The 25,980-nt window shown below is 49.5% G+C and overlaps 1 protein-coding gene across 1 annotated transcript in view; it reads right to left on the reverse strand.

The window, feature by feature from the left end:
• Positions 1–2,984: 2,984 nt before the first annotated feature.
• AFG3L2 (AFG3 like matrix AAA peptidase subunit 2) overlaps positions 2,985–25,980 on the reverse strand; it is a 46,391-nt gene continuing 23,395 nt past the window's right edge. The window contains exons 10-17 of the mRNA XM_058679054.1: positions 21,980–22,133; positions 19,244–19,351; positions 19,032–19,157; positions 13,866–13,976; positions 12,541–12,656; positions 10,459–10,659; positions 8,444–8,638; positions 2,985–3,750 (exon numbers count right to left, since the gene is read on the reverse strand). Coding sequence (XP_058535037.1) covers positions 3,529–3,750; positions 8,444–8,638; positions 10,459–10,659; positions 12,541–12,656; positions 13,866–13,976; positions 19,032–19,157; positions 19,244–19,351; positions 21,980–22,133 — 1,233 coding nt within the window. The 3' untranslated portion in view covers positions 2,985–3,528. The remainder of the gene's footprint in view (positions 3,751–8,443; positions 8,639–10,458; positions 10,660–12,540; positions 12,657–13,865; positions 13,977–19,031; positions 19,158–19,243; positions 19,352–21,979; positions 22,134–25,980) is intronic.

Below are 25,980 nucleotides of genomic sequence, written 5' to 3' on the forward strand. Positions count from 1 at the left end.
TGCTAGCTGGTATTGTGGTCTAGCTTGGCTGGCCTATACCTGTTCAGGCTCTCTTGCACGCCAGTGGGTACAGCAGCCTAGCCCAGCCTGGCTCAACGCCAATCCCAACTCTCATTTTGTTTTTCAGTAGAATCAGCATCCAACAAGGCAGTCGCCAAAGTTCCCCTACCAGACCCGCTCCCAGCCCTGGATCCCGCATGTGCCATCACGTACTGCTGCCCAGACTGACATGGCTGATGCCCAGTCTTGGCACTCACTGGAGAGTCCCGTGGTCTAGCCCAACTGGCCTGCACCTATTCTGGCTCTCACCAATGGGTACTCAGTCTAGCCCAGGCTAGCCCACCCCCAGACCTAGCTCCTGTGTGGCCCATGCCTATCCTGGCCTGTCCCACACTCATTTTGCTTTTGCGAGCCCCAGTGGGTGCTGGAACCCAGCCCAGATTCGTCTGTTCCCAGATCTAGATAACACCCATGCCAATGGGTGCTGCAGCCTTGCCTTGCTTGGTCTGCTCTCAGCCCTGGCTCTCGCACCTATCAGTGGGAGCTACAGGTCAGCAGCAGAGTCCCCAGAGTTCTGCCAAGCCTGGTATGGAGCACCTGTGGTCTCAGCTCTCTGGTGTGTTGGAGCCTAGCCCAGCCAGGCGTGGCTCATGTGCTGCCCTGGCTCTCATGTGTGCCAGTGGGTGCTAATACCCAACGTGGCCTTTTCTCAGTCCTAGCCCCCATGTCAGGTGCATTCCTGTCAGATAAGTTCTGTGGTCCAACCTAGCTTGGCCCATCACCACCCCCAGCTCACTGCATAAACCAGCAGGTCCTGCAGGCCCACAGAGGAAAGTCCACAATTCCCCTATAGAATCTCTGCCCAAATCCAATTCTCATTCTTGTGGGTGCTGGGGCCTGGCCCGACATGGCACATCCCCTGCTCTGACGGACAGGTGCTGTGGCCTAGCGTAGCCAAGCATGCCCTCTCTAGCTCCAGTTTTTGTGAGTGCCACTGGGTGGCAGGTGATACAATTTAGCCTATGTGGGCAGGTGCCTTGGCCTGACACAGACATGCCCCTCTGGGTTCCTCCTTCTAAACCATTCCTTCTCAGTGGCCTGGTTTGTGGAAGACCCCAGAAATCATTCCTCTCCTATCAAACACGCCCTCATTTGCTCCTATTCCAATACACCCCCAGATTCCTTCCCTGGGCAGTCTGTACCTTCCCCAGCTGGGGTGTGTCCCACCCCGAAGTCCCTTGCCTTAAAAATGGGGGGGGGGGAGGGAGAGTGGAACAAGCAACTCTGTTGGCGCATCGGTAAAGTTTACACAAATTCAGCATTACCCACACCCAGATGGAAATGTACATATTAGGTCAGTGTCATGGCACAGTAGGTTGAGCCAGTAGTTCCAATGCCACGACCCTATATGGCTGTGGGTTCGAGTCCCAGGTGTTTTACTTCCAACTCAGCTCCTTGCTGGTGCTCCTGGGAGGGCAGCATGATGATGAGCCAAGTGCTTGCCTAGATGAGAGACAAGTTGCTGGCCTTGGGCACAGCCCCAGCTGCTGCAGCCACCTGGGTGGTAAAGCAGCGGATGGGAGATCCGTCTGTCTGACCTTCCTTCCTCATTCTATCACTCTGCTGTTAAAAAAAGAAAAAACTAGGACCAGTTTAAGTCTCGGCTGCTCCACTCCCAACCCTGCTCCCTGCTTCTGGCCTGGGAAGACAGTCAAGGATGGTCCAAGTTCTTGGGTTCCTGCACCCATGTAGGAGACCTGGAGGAAGCTCTTGGCTTTGGACCAGTCTAGTTCTGGCCACTGTGGCTATTTGGGGAGTGAAACCAACAGATGGAAGATCTCTGTGTCTCTCCCTCCTTTCAGACAAAAATAAATGAGTCTTAAAAAATTTGAAAGGCAGAATTACATTTTCTATCTCCTGGTTTATTCCCTGAATGGTGGCAATGGCCAGGCAGAAGCTAGGAGTTGAGGAGGAGAGACAGAAAAGATCTTCCGTCTGATGATTCACTCCCCAAGTGAGCGCAACGGCCGGTGCTGTGCTGATCAGAAGCCAGGAACCAGGAACCTCTTCCAGGTCTCCCTTGTGGGTGCAGGCTCCCAAAGCTTTGGGCTGTCCTCCTCTGCTTTCCCAGGCCACAAGCTGGGAGCTGGATGGGAAGTGGGGCTGCCGGGATTAGAACCGGTGTCCATATGGGATCACGGGGCGTTCAAGGCGAGGACTTTTGCCGCTAGGCCACGCCGCTGGGACCCAGCTACGAGTTTCTTTTGGGTCTCCCATGTGGTTACAATTACTTGGGTAATTGCTGTTTTCTTAGGCTGTTAGCAGGGAGCCAGATGGGAAGTGGAGCAGCTGGGACTTGAACCAGCACCAATATGGGATGCTAGCATTACATGCAGTATTTTAACCCACTGTGTCACAGTGCTGATTGACCCCATCTGCCTTTCAAATAAGTCAACCGTAAAATCAATCAATCAATCTATCCATCCATTCATCTATTTATATAGTAGGACATGTCCATTATATGGTGCCTCCAAGTCCAGATACCGGCATCTGAAGTCAGTAATCCCTTCCCTGTGCCGTCTCAGTAAGAACTCTGCTCCAGGTTGCAGCAGGGCCAGTGCTGGCTTTCCTGCAAACTGACTAATTCCTCTCTCCTCAAGGAGAGTGGCCACTGAGACTGCTCCTGCAAGGTCACGGTGGGACCCGAAGTCGCTTCTTTGAAATGTCAGGGACGGTCAGCCAGGCCCACTTGTGTCACAGGTCGACTTCCAGGCCTACTGGTGTGAGCAATAGCAGGGCACGACACGTCCAGGGAAGACCTTAGTGAAGCAGCTGTCACGAGCCCAGCAGGCAGGCGATACAGGTGGTACGGAAGGCGCCAGTGGCAGCTGACGGGAACGCTCAAGAAACAAAGGTTCATTTTTCACCCGGAACACCAACACACTGCAACTCTGTTCATGCACACACACACACACACACACACACGCAGTGTCACGTTTTATTTTTGCTGTAAAGAAGCTGTATTTACAACACAATCAGATTTTTAAATATTTTACAGCTTTCTGTAGAAAACCATTCCGTTAAAACAGCAACAAGTGATTCAATCTTTAAAATACAAGTCAAATCAAAATGTTATCAGGACTCTGATTTAATTTCACAGTCCATCTATCTGCAGAGGAAACCAGAGAACAGGAATGAAGAGTGGGTGGTGAGCGAACTGCTTCCCCCCCACGGGTGGACTCACAGCGAGCCAGCTAGCCGCGCCGTGCTGCGTCTCACGTACGGTGCCATGGGGACTGCCGAGGGTGGCGGGCTGGCTCCCCGTGCCAGCCTCCTCTGTGCTCCTGGGCTACAGGAGCCGCAACTCCTCTGGGGCCTCCACAGAGCTGGCACCCCCTGCCTGCCACCTGCAGCAGGGGCTCAGCGGCTGGTACCACCAGCTTAGCAGGTCCCTGCGCTCCTGCACCAGAGCAGCATCGGGCGCACTGGCAGCGCTGAAGACAGACTCAAGGGCGTCCAGCCCTGCACTCAGTTGGCGACCTTCTCCCCGGCCGGGGGCTCCTCCTTCTCCTTCTCGCGCTCTCTGTTCCAGTCCTTCAGGCCCTCTGGGAGGGAGGTGTCTTCGTCCAAGCTGCCAGTGCCTTCGACAAACTCCTCGTAAGTAGATTTCTCTGCAAATGGTCTGGGGCCCAAGAGCTCAACCATATCGTTCTTATCTAATACTTCTTTTTCTAACAGCAGCAGAGCGACCTGGAAAGGGAACCGTGTCCATTAACTACAGTTCCTCTGCAGTTTATTCAAGTTTATGCTTTTGGTTCATTCCACTCCAACAAACGGGAAAAGCATGAAAAATAAGTCTCACATATAAGATCACATTATTTTACAGAACAATGGAAAAACTACTGTAATAGCTGGGGTGGAGGGAATACTGTAATAACAAAATGTCCCCATCAGCAGCAAGTGGGCACACAACACCCGGCTCGACAGCAACTGCATGCCAGGAGGACGAATAAGGACGCTGTCTTCTACCTAAACCTCAGACACACACACCGCAGGAGAAGACACACAATATGTACAGTATGCTGTTTGTTTTTTAAAAAGTGGGAATAATTTCCTCGTTTTCTATGATGTCCAAGCAAAACCAGGAGGCCACAGCCTAGGGCTAATCTTACCTGCAACCCTCACAAAGCCCGCTTCTGCCCTCCCCTGGAGTCACACACACACACAGACACACACACCCCAGTGCCACGGCCTAGGGCTAATGTTACCTGTAATCCTCACAAAGCCAGAGGGAACTGAGAGGCGCTCCTGCCCTCCCCTGGAGTCACACACACACACACACACACACACACACACGCACACAGGGCCTCCAACCTTGCCCCCCAGTGCCCTGGCCTTCCCACTGGGTCCCGCCCACAAAAGGTCAACGCCCAGCAGGAGCCAATGAGGGCGGCTGCTGCATCCCTGCTGGGGCAGCCTGCTGGGCTTCATGCTGCATTCCTTGCTCAAATAAACCATTAAATCATCGTGGTCCAGCTCCTCTTGCACAGTGTTTCTATGCACATTCTCAGGGAATGTGTGAGACAATGATAAAGAGGTTTTTATGGAGGAAGCAGGCTGGGGGCAAGGGTGGAAACAGAGTGGTGGGAGGGAGGTACCCAAGTGAAGCCTGGAAGGCTACTGTGAAAACAGAGTCTGAGATCACCTCACTACCAGGAAGTGAACTGCTTCAACTATTAAATGTACCTCACAAAATACACTTAGTTATTGAAGTAACTCCCTATCTAGAAATCTAACCTATCTGTAGTTAATGATAAATGCTATGTTGTAAAACAGAAAGTGATGGAATAATTTTCTTCAGTTCCCTACTTCCCTCCAAACAAAACAAGGTCTGGTGTGTTGCCTAACACGTTAAGCAGTCACCTGCCACCACTGGCTACTCCACTTCCGATCCAGTTTCTTACTGATGCACTCAGAGGCAACAGTGGATGGCTCACCCACATGGAAGACCTGGCTGGAACTCCAGGCTCCTGGCTGTGACGTGGCCCAGCTGTGGCTATTGTACTATCTGAGGAGTAAACTGTCCTTCCTCTTTGTAATTCTGCCTTTTAAATAAATAAATAAATAAATCTATTTTTAAAAACCATTTATTTTATTGAAAGTCAGAGTTACAGAGAAGCAGAGACACAGATAAAGATCTTCCATCTGCTCATTCACTCCCTAAGTAATCACAATGTCCGGAGCTGAGCTGATCCAAAGCCAGGAGCCAGGAGCTTCTTCTGGGTCTCCCACATGGGTACAGGGTCCCAAGGCTTTGGGCCGTCCTCTGTTGCCTCCCCAGACCATAAGCAGGGAGCTGGATGAGAAGTGGGGCTGCCGGAATAAGAACTGGCGCCCTTATGGGACCCCAGTTCATGCAGCCACTAGGCTACTGTGCCGGGACCTTAAATAAAATTATTTTTAAAACTATTACAGAATATTTCAATTAATTATAAAGGTAGGAAGAACAGATAAGTCCCACATAACCACTATCAACAATCAACAATGTAAAGCCAGTTTTTGTCAAATCCCTGATTTTTATGAAAATTTCAAATGCCACATCATTATATTCATACGTATTTATACTGGACAGAGTTATTTTTCTGAATTCTTTAAAAATTGTGTACTGGGCCCGGTGTGGTAGCCTAGCAGCTAAAGTCCTCACCTTATAAGTGCTGGGATCCCATATAGGAGCTGGTTCTAATCCTGGAGGCCCCCCCTTCCCTTTCAGCTCCCTGCTTGTGGCCTGGGAAAGCAGTCAAGATGGCCCAAAGCCTTGGGACCCTGCACGCACGTGGGAGTGTCGGAAGAGCTCCTGGCTCCTGGCTTCAGATCAGTTCAGCTCTAGCCATTGTGGCTACTTGGGGAGTTAAGTATCAGATAGAAGATCTTTCTCCCTGTCTCTCCTCCTCTCTGTAAAATCTGCCTTCCCAATAAAAATAAATAACTCTAAAAAAGAAGAACTCTGAGTACTAAAATGCCCTGATTTCTAAATGCTACTTATATATCCACAAGGAGAAGCTTGAGGATTCCTTTTCAGATGGTCTTCATTCATTCATGAATGTGAGTGCTCACATTCTCGCTACAGTCTTCAATTTCAGTAATACGTTCTACTTAGCCTAATATGGAAAAAGCCTTATCATTTCAATGTGATGTTATAAACAACCGGCATTTCACAATCACCTGTTCATCTGAGTCTTCAAACACCAGTGTGTATTTGCGTTCACAGAACACGTCAATCAACACAGGCCACGCCCAGGCGGTAGCTGCATGGAAACGGGGTGGGCGCTGCAGTCGGCACACTGCGTCAGGATTCTGACCGCCTTACCCTAACTTACAGCTCCATCACCTCACTGCACAGCAGCTTCTCCATGTACCACTGGGATAGTAATGTTGGCTACTTTATGAAGCTGTCAGACTGCCTTTTTAAAAAAAGATTGATTTATTCAAAAGGCAGTGAGAGGGAGACAGAGAGAGAGTTCCTCCACCGGCTGATTCGCTCTCCAGATGGTGCAACGGCCAGGGCAGGGCCAACGCCGGAAAGCCAGGACGGCCTTCCAGGTCTCTCACCTGGTGGAGGGACCCAAGTGTCTGGGCCACCATCTGCTGCTTTTCCCAGGGAGCTGGACTAGGAGTAGAGCAGCTGGGGCTGGAACCAGCACCCAAATGGCACCGCAGGTAGAGGCTTTACTCGCTGCACGACAGTGCTAGCCCCAGACTGTCTTGCCCAGTGAGTCCATCTTAGGCAGAGCCATTGGTAAATGCCAGCTGGTTACCCTTCCTGCCCACAGAAGACTGAGGGGAGCAGAGAGGGCTCCAGCTGGAGAAGCAGCCCCTCCCTTTGATGGACTCCACATGTCGCATTAAACCAACTCTCCTCAACATTTCTTTGACTAACTCTCTTCAACATTTCTTTGCTACATATTGTTAGCACGTGCATTGTGAACATGGAAAGGTGGAGTAGTTGGGTTATATTGGGCCTGTTTCAGCATTTTCCTACCTACTGTGCCCTCAGCCTAGCGCCTTGGGAGAGCCTGCTGCCTTGGGTTCCACCTCACGCTCTCTGGTGCACTGGGCTTTATTTAGCACATTCCAGCGCATGGACCTCCTCGCAGAGCTCTGCTCCTGCCTGGCCCCCGCCCGGGCTGCAGCCAGATGCCCTGCCGTCACTCATTCTCTTCTCGTCCATTCTCTATTGGTCAGTAAGTCCCGGCTTCTCAGATCTGCTCTGCCTTTTACTTCTGCTGTCAGGGCAGTGGCACACAGGTCTGCCACGGCCCCTGAACTCATCTTTCTATCCCAACTAGCACTGTATGGCCACATTTTCTTCCGGACACAAACCGACACCCATATGGGATCCCAGCAGATGCAAGGCGAGGATTTAGCGCTGGGCCCAGTCACACTTTTTAAATGGTAAACTTTAGGGGCAGCTATTGTGGTGAAGTGGGTTAAGCTGTGGTCTGTGATGCTGCCATTCCGTACGGATGCTGGTTTAAGTCGCAGTTGCTCCACTCGAATTCCTGCTAATGTGCCTGAGAAAACAGTGGATGATGTCCCACGTACTCGGGCCCCAGGACCCACGTGGAAAGCAGACCTGGAAGGAAGAGCTCTCTCTCCCTATAATTCTGCCATTAAATGAATTAAATAAATCTCTAAAAGCTGATAAACTTTAATTTCAAGGACTCCTTTAAGGACTATTATAAAACAAGTGGGCTTCCATTTGTAAAGCTGTTTGTCAATTTTCTATCAGGTATTCTGAGGGTCTGCCTTCCTCCACATTTCCACCCACCTGGCTCTTCTGCCTCTTTCTTCATTGTCACCTGGCAACCTGTGCTGCAAGGCGCAACTGAGTCCTGACTCACAGAAGCCTTCTTGGATCCTTACAGGAAGCCCATGTGGATCTTCCGTTTCTTGGGGCCCCTACTTCACACTTCCAAGTGTTTCAGGAACACTGCTGCTTTCTCTCCAGTCCCTTCTGGCCTCGCCTAGAACCAGGCAGGCAGATAAGCCTGCAGCCAGGCTCTCAGAACCCTTGCTCATCCTACAACTTGTCTGAGAATTTGCCATTTTCTCAGCCCACATAAGCCCTGCCCTCTCCGCAGGGAACCTGCCTGTAGTCTCCTTATCTATCAGCTGAATCCTGCCCTCCTACCTATTCCAGAGGGATAAACAGTGACAGTTCCAAGCAGGCAACAGTGCTGCTTGTTAGGAGCACTGGCAATTGCCTCCTGCCCGGCTGAGAGACTCTGTTATTAGCTCACTAGGATTTACACAGACCAAGAGCCGGGGCAGCACGGCTCCAGCTCCCCACGAGGCTCTGGAGTCAGGACAGCAAACAAAACACACGATCTATCCCTGTCATCTCTTTAAACCTCACGGAAGTTACCCATACGGCAGCACCTACCTTCTCCACATCAGCTTTCTTTTCCGTGAGAAGCGCTACTGTTCTCTTGTAGGCCTCATTAATAAGTATCCGCACTTCATCATCTATCAGTCTGGCAGTGGCTTCGCTGTACGGCTTCTCCAACACCATGTCGCCCTGGCGCGGGAGGTCGAAGGAGATCTGTCCCACCTTCTCATTCATGCCAAACTGCACGATCTGGAAAAGAAGGTTCACACGGTTACTCTCGCCCTGACAAAGTCTGCACGGAGAAGGTGGCTGAGCTCCGAGCACAGGGCGTCCTGTGAGGCCGCACGCTGCAGTAGTGCTGCACAACTCCCAACCTGCAGCAGAGACCACAGACCCAGCAAGGCCTGCCACCAAACGGGGACAGGCAGGCAGGGACTCCCAGCAGGGGCAGGGCCTGTGGGAGCTAACTTACATCACCCATAGTACCTCCCCAGAAGAGCACGCCACCCGAAGGACAGGCACAGCAAGGGGCATCTGTGTGTGTCCTGTGACTACGTCTGTGGGCCGGGGACAATGTGAAGAGTCCCGGAAGCGACCAGCAGCACACCAGGAGAGAGCTTCTGTCAGCAAAATCCAAGCCAATGGGGAAAGAAAAAAGGCCAAGTCAAAGCAGGGACAGTGAGAACGGAGCAGGGGGAGCTCACAGAGCAGGAAAGGCCATTCCTACCACTTCAGAAACAGCACAACTGAAGCCGGGAAACTAGAAAAGATGCCCTCATCTCCTTCTTTTTAAGGTGTCAGAGGCAAATTTCATGTAAAAATGGGCAGTGAGAAATCCATTAGAAGTTATACGAAGGAAAAAAAAAAAAGAATCACATCTCCACAGAGAAGAGCACTGTAAAAAGATACCCAGAGGTGCCGGTGCTGTGGCACAGTAGGCTAAGATTCCACCTGTAGCACTGGCATCTCGTATGGGCAGTGGCGTGTGTCCCGGCTGCTCCACTTTTGATCCAGCTCCCTGCTAATGGCCTGGAAAAGCAGCAGGAAAGCCCAAGTCCTTGGGCCCCTGCACCCATGTGGGAGACCCAGAAGGGGCTCCTGGCTCCTGACCCGTCCACCTCCAGTCTTTGCAGCTATTTTGGGAGAGAATCAGTAGATGGAAGATTAGTCACTCTGCCTTTCAAATAAAATAAAAGCTTAAACGCATGTGAGGTGCTAAAATATCATATAAAAGAAAAATTTTTATAATGAGAATTAAAGAGAAATAAACAATGCCCTGGAAGAACTATACAGTAAAAAACCCAAGTCAAATTAAAAAGAGCACTTTGAATGAAGCATTGAAACAGCTTCAAGGGGCGGCACTCAATTAACACACCCGCCTCCCACCTCAGGGAGCCCAGACCACGTCCTGGCTCTGACTTCCGACTCCAGCTTCCTGCCCATGTTGATCCAGGCGACACTGGGACCGAGTGTCTGGTCCCCAGTCCTGGCTATTCGGGCCATCTGAGAGACGTGCCACGGATAGGAGCACCCTCCTGCTCTCTCAGACACACAAATAAAACTTAGAGGGGAAAAAAAGGATTGAGAAAATGCCAGTCACAGAAGACAAACGAAGAGCAGCTGGCAGATGAATAACAGAAGCTGACAAAGACAGACACGTATATCAAGTTCAAAGACTCTGTTGTTTGGGTTTGTATGCTCTTGTGGTAAATTCAAAACAGGATGATGACATTGCAGTAGGACAAAGAGGTGGAGGGGACTTAGGAAAAAGGAAAGGTATTATTTGTGACAAACTTCAGCCTCTACACACACATTTTATTTGCTCAAGAAATTAGGCCCTAACCCTAAACAATGCACTGAGAAAGTTTCTGTTCAAACATCTTCCACTCTTTTTTTAAAAAAAATTCATTAATTACATTGTAGTATGTGACACAGTTTCATAGGTACTGGGATTCTCCCCACATCTTCCACTCTTCAAACACAGATTTCAGGACTGGCCCTTACTGGCCAAGCCCGAGCCGGTGCCACCCGGCACAGCGCCTCAACCCGGGGTGCCTGTCGGTACTCACCTGGGCGTAGGCGCTCTGCGTCACCTTCCTCAGGTCGTCCTGCGCACCCGTGGTAATTCTCCCAAAGAAGATTTCCTCGGACACACGTCCGCCCAGGGTCATGCACATCCTATCCAGCAGCTGCTCTTTGGTATACAGGTACTGCTCTTTGGGTAAATACTGAGCATACCCCAACCCTTTGCCACGGGGGATGATGGACACCTGGCAAGCGGAAAACACACCTTGCTTAAGGTTCCCTCAAAGGGTCTGCAGGCCGGCCCACCACCCCAGCCCCCAGGATTCTAGGATAACTTCAGAGCTCCAGATAATATCTGTCTTGGGCCCAGGGCTGTAGCATTGTGGCTAAAGTCCTCCCCGTGCACATTCTGGGATCCCATATGGGTGCCGGTTCTAATCCCAGCAGCCCTGCTTCCCATCTTGCTCCCTGCCTGTGGCCTGGGAAAGCAGTCGAGGACTGAAGTTTTCGCACACTTAAGGTCACAAACATTGTCTTTTGCTTTTTTTCAGAGGTTTTAAGGTATTAGCTTTTACGAATCACGTCAAATCACTTCTTTTGTTTAAGATGTAAGGTCTGCATCATTCACTTTTGTTTCAAGCGAATGCTAAGTTGCCGGAAATATCTGTCGCCAGAAACAGCCCTTCCTTTTGAATTACCTTGTTAGCTGTGTTGAGAATCAGGTAGGCAACTGTGCGTGGTCCCCTGCCATAACCCCATCCCACTGACCCACCAGCCACTGCGTTCTACACTAGGACTGAAGCAGGCAGTGAACGCTTTAATTTTAAATTCAACGTATGAATTTCCACAAAGGGGGTCTGCTATAATTCTAGGAGACTGCACTGAAAGCTACAGATGAATTTGGGGTGGAAGACACAACATTCCATGAAAACACAAGACAATTTAATCTTGAATTCAATGCATAGGTTCTATAAACACTTTTTTTAAAAATTCATCCTTCTGTATATCATGTTTTTGGATGCTATTGATCATAAAACTGAACTGCTAAAATTTCATTTTCCAGTTGTTCCTTGCTAACACATAGAAATACAACTGATCCTGGGACCAGTATTGAGGTGCGGTGGGCTAAGCTGCCGCTTTCAAGGATGTAGCCCACGCTTTAGTAAGTAAGTAGTGAAGGAGGGAAAAAAGGACAGCCAGCTATCTTGAGTTCTGCAACCTTATCAATAATTTCACCTATTAGTTCTACGGGCGTTTTTGCAGATCCTTCAGGGTATTTATGGCCACTCTGATGCTGTTTTCTCTGGGGTCCATTTCAGGCTGTCCCCTGACACTCCATTACGCTACACCAACTTGCATTGATTTTCAACTGAAAAAAGCAAAAGACGCAAAACTCCCACTTGGTGGGGGAGCTGATGGTGTGACACGGGGTGTGTGGCCGCTGCCTGAAGTGGGATGTTGGTTGTTGTCCTGGCTGTTCCACTTCCAATCCTGCTCCTTGCGAAAGGCCTGAGAAAGGCAGTGGGAGACAGCCCAAGTGCAGGGCCCTCGCTGCCCACGTGGGAGAGCTGGAGGATGCCCCTGGACTCAGCCTGGCCATTAGGGGAGTGAGCCAGAGGATGGAAGATTTCTGTCTTTCCCTCCCTAACTTTCAAATACATAAACAAATAAATTTTAAAAAGAATCCACTTGGTGCACCCCTATCCTTTAGTCTAGGGTCTCTTGGGGAACCCCTCTGCACAGCCAAGAATTTGGGCATTAGTGATTTGGCCTTGGCCCCCTCTTGGCCTGGATTTTCCTGTAAAGTTTCCAGTATTTAAATCCCTTCCTCCCACTTCAAGATTGTTCAGTCCACACTTTCACACAGGAGTGTGAAGGTCATAGGAAACTCTACCCACGGCCACTGCCACTCTGCAAAAATGGCCACTGCCCAGCCTGCCCTTCCAAAAGTGCTCTATGCCCATTTATGACCCATCTGTGTACAGGGTTTATGTAATCACTTCACTCCACTGTCATTAGTTTGCTAAATTCCCCTGAAGTTGTACATCGTAAACATTTATCCCAATGGGAGTACCGATGGGCTCAGGCAGCCAGCAGCCTGCGACCACCCACACGCATGGTTTCACCTTGAGGAGTGGGTCGGCGTGTTCCAGGTACCAGCCAGCGACTGCGTGGCCAGCCTCGTGGTATGCCACTGTCTTCTTTTCCTCAGGCTGCAGGACCTGGGTTTTTTTCTCTAGGCCTAATAACATAGCAATACAAACCCAAACCAGTTTAGTGACACTGACAGTAAGAGTTACACGATGATACTCCTGCCTCGGGGGTGTGGTTGGGACACCTGTGGGTAGTCCCCCCGAGGGGTGTACCCAGACAGGGTCCAGAAGCTCTGCACCCTCCCCATGCACACCTCTTCATCTAAATCCTTCCTAAGCACCAAATCGTCAGAGACTCAGCTGTCTGTCACACCCCACCACAGCAACAAGGTCCTCACGAGCCCCACCCACAGGCCCACTTCGGTCCTAATTCTCTCAAGCTTTTAACCTCACATGGCCAGTTGTGGGAAATAAATGCGACTGCAAAACAGAATTCAGCACTGAAGTAAATCTAAAACACATTCCCAGGAGACCAAGTCTTTGGTGCTGCCGAGGTACTTAGAGCAAGCTCGGCCACGAGGGGCCCTGCGGGCAGCTCCTGATGCCGGCAGAGGGTGGGCAGGGAAAGACAAATTCCACTCTTGAGGTGAAGTGGGTATCGGGGCTCCCAGACCACTCGGCACACAGCCTGAAGTGCTCAAACAACGCCAGAGTGGCAGAACGGACCGGAGACAATCACCCCAGAGACGCTGGGGCTCACAGGTCAGCTACAGGGCACAGGACCCCAGTCCAAGCACCTCTCTCTGCGCCTCAACCTTACTTGATCTGTGTCTGCTGTGAAAACTGAACCTGCCCAGGCAGCACCAATACGAATCATCTAACCGTGACAAAATCAGTTTCATTGTGGACAATGTAATTCATCAACTACTTACATAATAAAGAAACTAGATGATTCACAAAGCCCCAGTGACACAGCCCCACAGAGCTGCAAGGATGGGAACTTAGTGAGTTAGCAAGTCCTGTTTGCCACAGATAACCACCACCTGCCTATCTGAAAAGACAAAGGATGAACTCCCCAGCCGATTACGGACACCTGTCATGTTCTGAGGATGCCGGCAGCTGTGCCTGGAGCTGAGCTGCGTTCCAGTGCAGCACCGTGATAACAAGAGAGTTCAACCTCGGAGCAGTAGGTGGGGTGGGGGATGGGGAGAGGGGGCTAGCACAGCAAGGGAACAGACAGCAAGCCCTGGGCAGCTCAGGGCAGGCGGGCAGCTCTCATCAAGACAGAGAAGCCCCTGGTCTCCCTCCTCAAGGTCACCTGATCAGCCGTTCGACTTGAATCCCACCAGTTGCCTTACCGCCAATCACTCGTTCAATCGCTTGTTCAAAGTGTTTCTCATTAATGGAATCTGAAAGGTGTCTTGCAGCAATCAAGGCGGCTTCGTTACAGACATTGGCAACATCCGCTCCTAGAAAACAAGCATACACCATGGCTTTCCACTGACATACATTCGGCTGCTGGCAGTACACTGTCAAGGACCAGATCAGGATGAATTTCTCAACCAGCAGTAGACGGGATAAGGTTTGCATGGAAGTATCACTCAGTTGAGTCCATGACAACTGCAAGCTAGTCCAGTATTTAGCATAAGTCCAGGACAATCTTGGCATTCTGCACTGAGCAGAAAGAATTAATAGATAATGAAAGATGGCTCTTTATCTTAACAGACACTACGGCTCATGTAACATCTGAAGTAGCAGATGAAAAAATCTGTCTCAACCTAACTTTGCCTTTTAACTAAGAGGAGATTTTTTTTAAAAAAATTATTTTTATTGGAAAGTCAGAAATACAGAGAGGAGACAGAGGAAGATCTTCTGTCCACTAGTTCACTCCCCAAGAGGCCACAACGGCCAGAGCTGAGCCGATCCGAAGCCAGGAGCCTGGAGCCTCCTCCGGGTCTCCCACACAGGTGCAGGGTCCCAAGGTTTTGGGCCACACTCAGGTGCTTTCCCAGCACACAGGCAAGGCGCTGGATGGAAAGTGGGGCTGCCACGACATGAACTGCCGCCCATATGGGATCCCAGCATGTTCAGGGAGATTTACCACTAAGCCATCGTGATGGGCCCTAAAAGAAATCTCTTTTAAAAACACTTAGAATAGGCCCGGAGCAACAGCCTCGTGGCTAAGTCCATACCTTGCTTGTGCCAGGATCCTATATGGGTGCTTTCTCCCTGTACATCTGCCTTTCCAATGAAAAATAAGTAAGAACAAACAAACAAAAACCCTTGGAATAAGAATATGGAAACATGCTCCACATCACTATTCACTTAAAAATGCAACGAAAACCATGAGACACCACTTCCTATCCACTAAGATGGCTATAAAGACAGCCAGCTATAATCATCGCAGGTATTAGTAAGATCTAACAAGACCGGAGCCCTCCTGTACCGACAGAGGGAATGTCCCTTTGGAAAACGCTACAGTCACTCCTCCGGTCACACAGTTTCTGTATGATGAAGCAATCACACCTAGACACACACCAAGAAAAACAAAAACATAAACACGGGTTCTTCAACAAGTTAGAAAAACATTTACCTTTTAAATTTCATTGTTCACGATCTTTCTGAAGCCTACTGTGTATGTTTGCATGTAAATGCTTACACAAACATGTACAGGACAGGAAACGTGGACCACCAAATATCCCACTGATGGGTAAATAAGCAGAGGGCTGCTTGTTGGCACAGTGGGCAAAGCAACTGCTTGTGATGCTGCCGTACTACACAGGCCTTGGTCTGAGTCCTGGCTGTTCCATTTCCATCAAGAGGATGGTCCCAGGGCTTCTGCCGTGGACAGAGGAGCAGGACTGGCCCAGGGGACCCATGTAGGTGCTTGGGTCTCAGGTGGGCAGGTAGGGCTACCACACTGGCATGCTCCTGGGGACTTGCGCATGTACCTGGGTCCTTGGTGGGTGGGTTGGGTCTTAGGGTGGCATGCTGGCATGGCATGCCAGTGGACTGGATGTGGGGTACGTGCATAGGTCCCAGGCAGGTGGGCAGGCTCTAGGAGAGCACCCCACCCCACTAGAAGACTGGGAAACCCGTGCACTCACGGCAACAGGGGCTGTGGATTGCTCAGGAAAGTGGAAGGGCAACTAAGGAAGCGTGTTCTAGGTAAGGAGTGACTCCTGGGTGATTCTCACCAACCAGGCGCCAGTGTACCTGCAGATAGCAAGGGGGCTAAGACCAAAGAGTTTCGAGCAGGAAAACTGGAGGACCTTTCTGGGCAGACCAACGCACCCACCCATATGGGAGACCTGAGCTGGGCTGGTTAGTATCAACCACTGCTGACCACTCTCCATAGGTACACTAAAGCTGGGGCTAGGGAGCCTACCTGGCAGGGCTAGATGACAGTACCTGCCAGTGAAGACCAGGACAGGGGACGTTAGCTTGGCTATGATAGTAACCAGCACATGAGATAACCAGGTCTGGAGGCAGAGTCCATGGGGGATATGTGGGCTCACCCTGTGGGACTGCAGTATCTGCTGGTTTGCTCAAGAGCTGGGGGCAGTGACATGCCAAACCAGGCATGACCATGGAACTCATGACACCCATGGGTCCTGGGGCTGGAAACAGGGCAGGCCACTCTAGGCTGCAGAACCCATAGGTGCACCACCCAAGAACTGGGTGTGGGGCAGGCTGGACCTAGCACCTGCATGAGATCTGATTACTCTGGGAGTGGGCCTGGCGGGGAACTTCGGGAAATCTCTGGTGGGATATAGTTTCTTCTGCTGTTGAGCACGTGAGCCAGGGCTATGTATGGGCCAGGATAGGCAAGGATGCTCCACTTGAAGTCAGGTATACGGCTTGGCCTAGAGGGTGGGGGAAGACTGAGCCAAACCATAGCACAGTGGCATGCTGAGGAGCCAGAATGGAGTACAGCCCATGGCTAAGGTGGTCATCACACCTTCTGCTTTGCCTGAAAGCCAGGAATGGGGGCAGGATGGGTAGGGGTAGGCTGCAACACCCGCTAGCAAGAGTTGGGATTAGGCTACAGCTTCTGATGGCAAAGGTCAAGATGGGGGACAGGCTATGCCTGGCTGGGTCACAGCAACTACTGGAACATGCAAGATCCATAGCTGAGAGTGGACTTGGTTGGGGAGCAAAGGGGATGGGTTGCAGTTCTCTCTGGTGAGCATGAGAGCTGGAATGGGATGGACAACTGGGCTGGACATGAATGAAGCATCCCTTGGCCTGGGTGTGGACTGGGTCTGGGATGTGCCATACTGGGCTAGGCTCTAGCATCCGGTGTGCTCACAAGAGCCAGAGTGCATGTAGGACAGGTGGGGTTGGGTCACAGCACCCACTGAACCACGTGAAAATCAAGTCTGGGAGTGGACCAGGCATGGCTGGACTGTAGCACCCAATAGTAAAAGTCAGACTGCGTGTTGGCCTGTTGGCCGGTGGGGCAAGGTCACTGCACATGTCAGTGAGTGGGCCAAGTCAGGCTGGGTCAAGGATCCGCTGGTGTGCATGAGATGTGCAACTGGAAGGTGGCCTAACAGAGGAGCCTGGGGAACTTCAGTCAGGACGTAGTCCCTGCTGGTGAGCTCAAGAACCAAGGCTAGAAGCAATCCAGGTTACAGTACCCACTGGCATATGTGGGTCAGGTCTGGGTGCGGGTCAGGTCTGGGGGCAGGCCAGGTTGGGGGAGTTTATAGCACCCACTGGCAGACAAGAGGGTGAAGTGGCACTTGAACCTTTTTTTTTTTCTTTTCTAATATTTTTATTTGAATGCCAGAGTTTCAGAGTGACATGGAGAGACAGAATTTTCATCCACTGTTTCACTCCACAAATGGCTACAATAACCGAAGCTGAGCTGATCTGAAGCCAGGAGCTTCTTTCTGGTGTCTTACATGGGTGCAGGGACCCAAGCATTTAGGCCAGCCTTTGCTGCTTTCCCAGACCACTTGCAGAAGCTGGATCAAAGTGGAGCATCTAGGACTCAAAGTGGACCCATACAGGGTTTAGTGCCATGGCTGGAGGCTTAATCTACTAACCAAGGTATGGGCAGATTATTTTAAACACACAAAAAGTGGAATGCCCACACAATTATGTGCTATTTGACCATGAAAAGCAGGGAAATTCTGCAACTGGTATAATACTGAAGCCAGCACTATGGACAAAAACACAATTTTAAGTGAACAAACTTTTATGTATGTACTTTTCTGATAACTATGTAATTGGACATTTATATAAAATATCTGAATGAAAGAAGAGTGAGCTCTAGCGCTAAAGGTAAGGAGACCAGCTACTAATGCATTCTTCTGGGATGATGAAATGATTTAAAAGTCATGGTGGGCCCAATGTGGTGGCCTAGTGGCCAAAGTCCTCACATTGCATGCACCATTACTCCATATGGGAGCCCATTTGTGTTCCAGCTGCTCTGTTTCCCTTCCAGCTCCCTGCTTGTGGCCTGGGAAAGCAGTCGACGACGGCCCAAAGCCTTGGGACCCTGCACCTGCGCGGGAGACCCAGAAAAAGCTCGGGGCTCCTGGCTTCGGATCAGTTCAGCTCTGGTCACTGCATTTACTTGGGGCGTAAACCAGCAGATGGAAGATCTTTCTCCCATCTCTCCTTCTCTCTGCTAGTCTGCCTTTTCAATAAAAATGAATAAATCATTAAAAAAATTAAATCATGGTGCCTGTCGCACAAAAGTGTTAATACACTAAAATGCATTGAATTATATGCTTTGTACATGTGGATTTTATGGTAATTAACTTTATTATAATCAAACTGCCAACCTTCCGCCCCCCCAAAAAAACCCACAACACCCTGCTTGGAAGTAATTCCTATAACGCCGATGAATGGGCAAGGTGCTGTGGCATAGCAGACACAGCCAGGGCAGGGGCCCACGGGCCCTGCTGTCCCATCCAGCTCCCTGTTAATGCGCCTGGGAAAAGCAGCAGAGAATGGCCCAAAGGGGATATCTGGCACAGCCCCAGTTGTTGCGCCTCCATCTCTCCTTCTCATTCGATAGCTCTGCCTTTCAAATATGTAAAAAATTCAACCTTCATATTACAAAAGATGGAAAAAAACAAAATATCAGGGATGTGGAACACCTTCTGGAGGGGCAGAGGGCAGACTGGGGCCTGGCACCGACAGGGCTGCACAGCTCAGTAACTGACCTGAGCGAGCCAGGTGCGGGCGGGCTCACTACTGTGGCTCTCCACTGTGTGCCTCTGAGACTCAGGTGCCAGCAATGTGGCATAGCAGGTCCTGCTGCCTGCAGTGCCAGCTTCTTCGAGTCCACTTGTGATCCAGTTCCCTGCTCATGCCTCTGGAAAAGCACTGGAGGATGACCCAAGCCCCTGGGTCCCTGCACCCATGTGGGAGACCGCAAGTAGCTCCTGTGCCAGAGGACAGAAGAACTCTACATCCCTGCCTTTCAAATCATCTTTAAAACACAAAAATCCGGATTGTGCCTGGTACCTATCAGGTGGGTAGGTAGGCAGGTTATTTCCACTCACCTGAAAATCCTGGAGTTAAGGAAGCGAGTTTTCTGGCCAGTTTCTCCTTTTCCAAGGTACTGTCCAGTTTTAGTGGCCGCAGATGAACTTTGAAAATAGAGGCTCGTCCCTTTATGTCTGGTGGTCCTTCAGAAATTATTTTTAAGGAAAAAAAGTGGTCAGTCACACCTACACCATCAGAACTGGACTGAACCTAGGGAACATCATCTCACCAATGAAGATCTGCCTGTCAAAGCGCCCTGGCCTCATCAGTGCCGGGTCCAGGATATCCGGTCTGTTGGTACCCGCCAAAATGACAACATTTGTCGTTGTATTAAATCCTGAAAAGATAACAAAAACGCCCTCATAAAATGACATGCAGCAGAAAGCAACAGTACGCCTATATAGAATCTATTGGCATGACACAAACACAGCCGAACCAACTACGTTTTTCTAGTTACTAGTTTTCAAAGTCACAAACTTGAGTTGTTTTTGTTATTCATCTTGTCCTCAGGAATCACGTAATAGGGAGCCAGTGCTGTGGAGCAGCAAGTTCGGCTCCTGCCTGTGCCGCTGGCAGCCCCAGGGAGCACCAGCTCAAGTCCTCGCTGCTCTATTTCCATTCCAACTCCGCGTGAGTGAAGGTGGGAAAGCCTGAGAAGACGGTTCAGTCTACCCCTGTGGGACACTTGGATGAGTTGTTGCTGCCGTTAGGGGAGTGAAGCGGTAGATGGAAGATTTCTCTGCTGCAGACTGGCAATGCCCAGCACCGCAGCCTGTCAACCCCAGGCACTGCAAGACCTCGTGCAGTTCCCATCAGAACCTAGCACCCTAAATGTGGGTTGACCGCCACAGCACAGACAAGACCACTGCCTGTTCGTGACAGGGTCTCTACCTTTGTCATCTAAGCCACATGGCCCTGTGTTTCTCTTTTCTGCTCAAGTGTCCACAAGCCTTCGGGTTGAAGAACACAGCAGCTCCTAAGAACTGGCTTTCCTAAACCACAGACAGACTCACGGCAGGGAAAGACAACTACTCTCTCTGTCAAGAGTATCCGAAATTGCCAAATTCCCACTTGGTTACACTTGAGTTTCTTTTATGTGTCAAGATCACAGATGAATTTGGTAGAGTTTCATTTCTCTGTAAGTCATTTCACCAATTTTTCTTTTATTCGATACCTGTAACAAGTATCTTTTTAGAGGTTTTTTTTTAAAAGATTGATTTATTTATATTGGAAAGGCAGATCTGACTATGCCAACCAATGGATACTGGAAGGGTTTCCTCATCCTTGGATTGGCGAGGTCAGAAGCACTTCAGAACTATCGAAACACTGGGGCAGGATCCTTGCGGCGTGTGCCACTTCAGGACCCTGGGTTGACATCAGGAGCCTTTCCCCATCCCCAGGTACCGGGCTGGCTGGGAGGCTGAGCAGACTCATCCCCTTTCCCCAAGAAACAGGAGGAGGAAACACAAAGTTTAGAAACAATGATCACGCCCACTTTTTCCTAACCCTTGATCCTTCCCACCCTCATCACCCATTTAAACATCACCAAATATATATTAAAAAAAAAAAAAAAAAAAAAAAAAAGGAAACGCTGATCTATAGAGATAGAAAAAGATCTTCCATCTGCTGGTACACTCCCTAAGTGGTCACAACGGCTGGAGCTAAGCTGAACCAAAGCCCAGGAGGGAGCCAGGAGCTTCTCGTTCTCGGGGGTTTCCCGCTGCTACAGGGTCCCAAGGTTTTGGGTTGTCCTCCACTACTTTTCCAGGACACAAGCAGGGAGATGGATGGGAAATGGAGCTGCCGGGACAAGAACTGGTGCTCCTATGGGATCCTGGCACAGGCAAGGCGAGACCTTAGTCACTAGGCTACTGCATCAGGCCCTGTAACAGAAATCTTAACATGATATTAATTTATAGTATACTGACAGGCAAGTATAGTTTGCTATTCTATGTATTAGTAGAAAATGTAGCTAAAAAGGGCTGCTTTAGAGATTGTTTTCCTCTGGGGGGGAGGGGCAGCTGTACTCAGTACCAGAATAAGGATTGTCATTTTACAGATAAGCAAGGCAATGAGAACACACAATTTAAAATACAGGCGGCTTTGGATTAGGCTATTATTAGACTAGTGGTTAAGAGACTGGTTATGATGTCTGTGTCCCATACCCAAGTACCAGGGTTTGAGCCCCAACTTTGGCTCCTGCCTCCTGCTGTGCAGATCCTGGGAGATGGCATTGCTAGATCCCTGCTACTCAACATAGCACACCCAGATTAAGTTCCCAGATCCCAAATTCAGCCTGGATCCCAATCAGTTAACATAGGCACTGGGCCCAGCGCGGTGGCCTAGTAGCTAAAGACCTCGACTTGAATGTGCTGGGATCCCCTATGGGCAGGGGTTCTAATCCCAGCAGCTCCACTTCCCATCCAGCTCCCTGCTTGTGGCCTGGGAAAGCTGTCAAGGACGGCCCAAAGCCTTGGGACCCTGTACCAGCACGGGAGACTCAGAGGAAGCTCCAAGCTCCTGGCTTTGGGCTGAGCTTAGCTTTGGCCATTACGGCCATTTGGAGAGTGAATCAACGGACAGAAGATCTTTCTCTCTGTCTTTCCTCTGTGTATCTGACTTTCCAACAAAAAGAAATAAATCTTAAAATAAATAAATAAATAAACAAAACACAGAGGCTGGCCTTTTGGTGCAGCGGGTCAAGCTGTTCACTGCAACACTGGCAACCCATTATCAGAGTGCACACTGAGTCCCGTCTGCTCTGCTTCTCATCCAGCTGCCTGTTAACATGCTTGGGAGGGCAGTGGAAGATGTCTCACGTACTTGGGCCCCTGCACCCGCGTGGGAAGCCGGTATGGAGTTCCTGGTTCCTAGATCCCGCCTGGCCCATCATTGGGGGAAGAAAGTGGTGGATGGAACAGGTCTCCCTTTCAGAAAAACAAGACACAGAGGCGAGGCTACTCACCATCCATCTCCACCAGCAGCTGGTTGAGTGTGTTTTCCTGTTCACTCTGCCCACCAAAGTTGCCTCTTCCTCGCTTCCGTCCCACGGCGTCGATTTCATCAATGAAGAGAATGCAGGGAGCGTTCTTCCGAGCCAGGGCAAATAAGTCTCGGACCTTGACAATAAGACAGACAAGACCGAGGCCTGACAAGTGAGCGTCATTTATCTCCTCAAGCAACACAAGCCTCAAGTTTCCCTACATATCAAGACAATGTTTTTATAACTTACTGTAGAGGCCATACTTAAAGGGCTACAAGTAGCAAAGGAGAAACAAAACATGAACAATTTGGCTAACCAACTCAAGGAAACAAACATCACTCCTATAATCTCATCAATCATTGTATCTGTAGAATACTAACAGTTGTTTTCACAGCAGCAAATTAAGCTAACATAAAGACAACATAGTAGAGCTGTAAACTTCAGACTCAGCTGCCAACTTCAGGCCTCACTTCACATGACTAAGAAGTCAGTAATATGTACATCATTCACAGGTCTATGCAAACTTTGCAAGTCCCTCTTCTGGCTGCCAGAGCAGCAGCTGGCACCTTGATTCTCACACAGTCTGAGACTGTTGAGCTTACCCTGGCAGGCTTCGAGCTGAGGTGGGCAGAAGTCACAGCCACTCCTGTGCCCATCAGTCACCCACCCCTTCGTCAAGCTGCAGAGAGGTCCGTCCCCAAGGCCCAACGTATTTCACTTATCAAGCCACCTCCTCTCCTGCCTGGACTTCTGGATTTTCATTCTTTAACACTGCTCCTGATACAACTCAGGCACTCCTCTGAACTCAACCCACCGCCACCAAGTCACTCAAGCTCAAGCTCATCCCTTCCCCGTCCCTAAACTGGAACTTAGCATCCTGCAACAGTCCTGACTCAATTAATTAGGTTCCCTCAACCCACAGGGAGTCCGAGATGAGTTCCTGGCTCCCAGTTTAACTTGGCTCTGGTGATCATCTAGGAAGTCAGTGGATGATAGCATACTCTCTCTACCCACATCCCAACCCCCATTATCTATCTCATTTGTTCTCTCTCAAATAATTTAAAAAAAAAAAAAAAAACAAAAAACAAAACCAAGGACATGTAGATCAAAAAGGCAGAACTGAGAGCCTAGAAATAAGCCCATAACTATGATCAAGGGTATCAAGATTAGTAACTTGGAAAAGACAGTGTTTCCAACACAGGGTGCTGGTGCTATGAAAGTGGTTATCACTAACACAGCAATGAGACTGGGTCCTTACCTTGCATCACACACAAAATTAGCTCGAAATGAATTATAGTTATGTATAGTGAGGCAACTACAAGAAACGAAACTTAAAAATAGGAAGGAAGGGGGAGAGAAAGAAAAAGAAAGGAAGGAAGGAAGGGAGGAAAGAAAGATAATTTAAGAAGGAATAAATTATTCAGGCATTAGATCTGGCAATGGATTCTTAAATGACACCAAAAACAAAAGCAACAACTACCACAAAACAAATAAGACTTCATGAAAGTTAGTAATTTTTGTGCTCTACAATCAAGAAAGTTAAAAAAAAACAAAACAAAAAAACCAACCAAACAAACAAAAACAAACCTGGTATGGTGGTATAGCAAAATCAATCCTATACTGAGACACTGGCAGCCCACATGACTGCTGGTCAGAGTCCTAACTGCTCCACCTCCCACCCAGCTCCCTGCTGCTGGCCTCAGAAAGCAGTAGAGGATGGCCCAAGGCCTTGGGCATCTGCACCCGCATGGGAGACCTGGAAGCAGCCCCTAGCTTTGGACTGGCTCAGCTCTAGCTGCTGCAGCCCACTGGGGAGTGAGCCAGTGGATGAAGATCTCTCTCTCCCCCTCTCTGTAACTCTGGCCTTCAATCAAAATACATAAATCCTTAAATAATAATACAGTGAAAAGATAATATGAAGGATGAAAAAGATATTTGTCAATCATGTATCTACTTAGGAGTTATATACCCAGAATCCATATAGTACTCCTGTTACTCAACAATAAACACAGAAACAATCTAGGGCAGGTCTGCATTAAAATGCTTGTGATCTGGGCCTGGCGCTATAGCATAATGGTTAAGGTTCTTGCCTTGAACGTGACAGGATCCCATATTGGCACCGGTTCTAATCCCGGCAGCTCCACTTCCCATCCAGCTCCCTGCTTGTGGCCTGGGAAAGCAGTCGAGGACAGCCCAAAGTCTTGGGACCCTGCACCCGCGTGGGAGACCCGGAAGAGGTTCCTGGTTCACTGCGCAGAAGATCTTCCCCTCTGTCTCTCCTCCTCTCTGTACATCTGCCTTTCCAATTGAAGAAAAAAAAAAAGCCTGTCATCCCTGTGGGAATGCCTGGAGTCAATTCCTGGCTCTGGCCCCTAACTCCAGCTTCCTCCTAGCACAGACCTTAAGATGCAGTGGCTGACGGCCCAAGTGATTGGATCTGTGCCACCCATATGAGACTCCAGCTGAGGTCCAGTCTCTGGTTACTGCCCAGTCCAGATCCGGCCACTGCCAGCATTTGGGGCGTGAACAGAAAGATGGGAGCATATGTTCTGTAGCTCTCAAATAAATAAGCCAATGAATTAAAAAAGAAGAAGAAGAAGAAGCAGAAGAAGAAAAGAGACACCACCCAATTAAAAAGAGCAAAGGGGGCCCAGTGTGGTGACCTAGTGGCTAAAGTCCTTGGCTTGAACGCCCCGGGATCCCATATGGGCGCCGGTTCTAATCCCGGCTGCTCCACTTCCCATCCAGCTCCCTGCTTGTGGCCTGGGAAAGCAGTCGAGGACGGCCCAAAGCTTTGGGATCCTGCACCCACGTGGGAGACCTGGAGGAGCGGATCGGCGTAGCACTGACTGTAGCAGCCACTTGGGGAGTGAATCATCGGACGGAAGATCTTCCTCTCTCTCTCTCTCCTCCTCTCTGTGTATGTCTTTGCAGTAACAATAAATAAATTTAAAAAACAAACAAAAACACAAAACAGCAAAAGGTCTAAACAGACATTTCCGTGAGCGGGACATGGAAGACGGCCAATTGAGATGACAGATGCTCCACATTCAGTCATGAAGGAAATATAGATCAAATCACCTGGAGGAGTGCCAGTAATAAAACTCAGAGAAAAGGAGGTGGTGATAAAGACACAAAACAACAGAAAACTCAAGACCTCGCTGTTGGGAATACAGACTGGTCAACAAACTGTGGGAAATTGTGACTCCTCAAAAAGTAAAATATAGTTACCATTTAACTATTTTTTAATTTATTATTTATTTTTATTAGAAAGCCAGGTACACAGAAAGGAGGAGAGACAGAGAAGATCCTCCATCTGCCAATTCACTCCCCAAGTGACAACAACAGCTGGAGCCGAGCCAATCCGAAGCCAGGAGCCAGGAACTTCTTCCTGGTCTCCCACGCGGGTGCAGGGTCCCAATGCATTGGGCCGTCCTCGACTGCTTTCCCACGCCACAAGCAGGGAGCTGGATGGGAAGTGGAGCTGCCGGGATTAGAACCCCTGCCCATATAGGATATTGGTGTATGCAAAGCGAGGACTTTAGCTATGCTTTAAAGTTACCATTTAACTTTAAAACACTGTGCTAACTAAAAAAAAAATGTCTAGCATTTCTTCTTCAGGTGATCAAAATGTTGCATAACAGATGGTGGTGGTGGCTGCAATAATCTGGGAATACACTAGAAGCTTACTGAGCTGATACTTTAAGATGGTGAGGTTTGCGGCACATAAATTTTACCTCAATAAAACTACTCTAAAACAAAAAAGATTAAAGTCACTTCTGGAAAACAGAAGTTAGGGCTGTGTTAAGTTACTAGTAATCATGGTTGGAGCAAAACAGTGGGTGATGAGAGGTCACGATGGGGATTTCAAGAACAAGGCCATCTTGCCCAGGCCCCACCTTGGAGTACTGATGTCCAGGCTGAGGAAGCTGCACTGCTGTAACAGACAGAACAGTCCTTGGGGTGCCATCTGGCCTGGGTTT

The sequence above is a fragment of the Ochotona princeps genome, chromosome 21 (assembly GCF_030435755.1).
Source record: "Ochotona princeps isolate mOchPri1 chromosome 21, mOchPri1.hap1, whole genome shotgun sequence".
NCBI lineage: Eukaryota > Metazoa > Chordata > Mammalia > Lagomorpha > Ochotonidae > Ochotona > Ochotona princeps.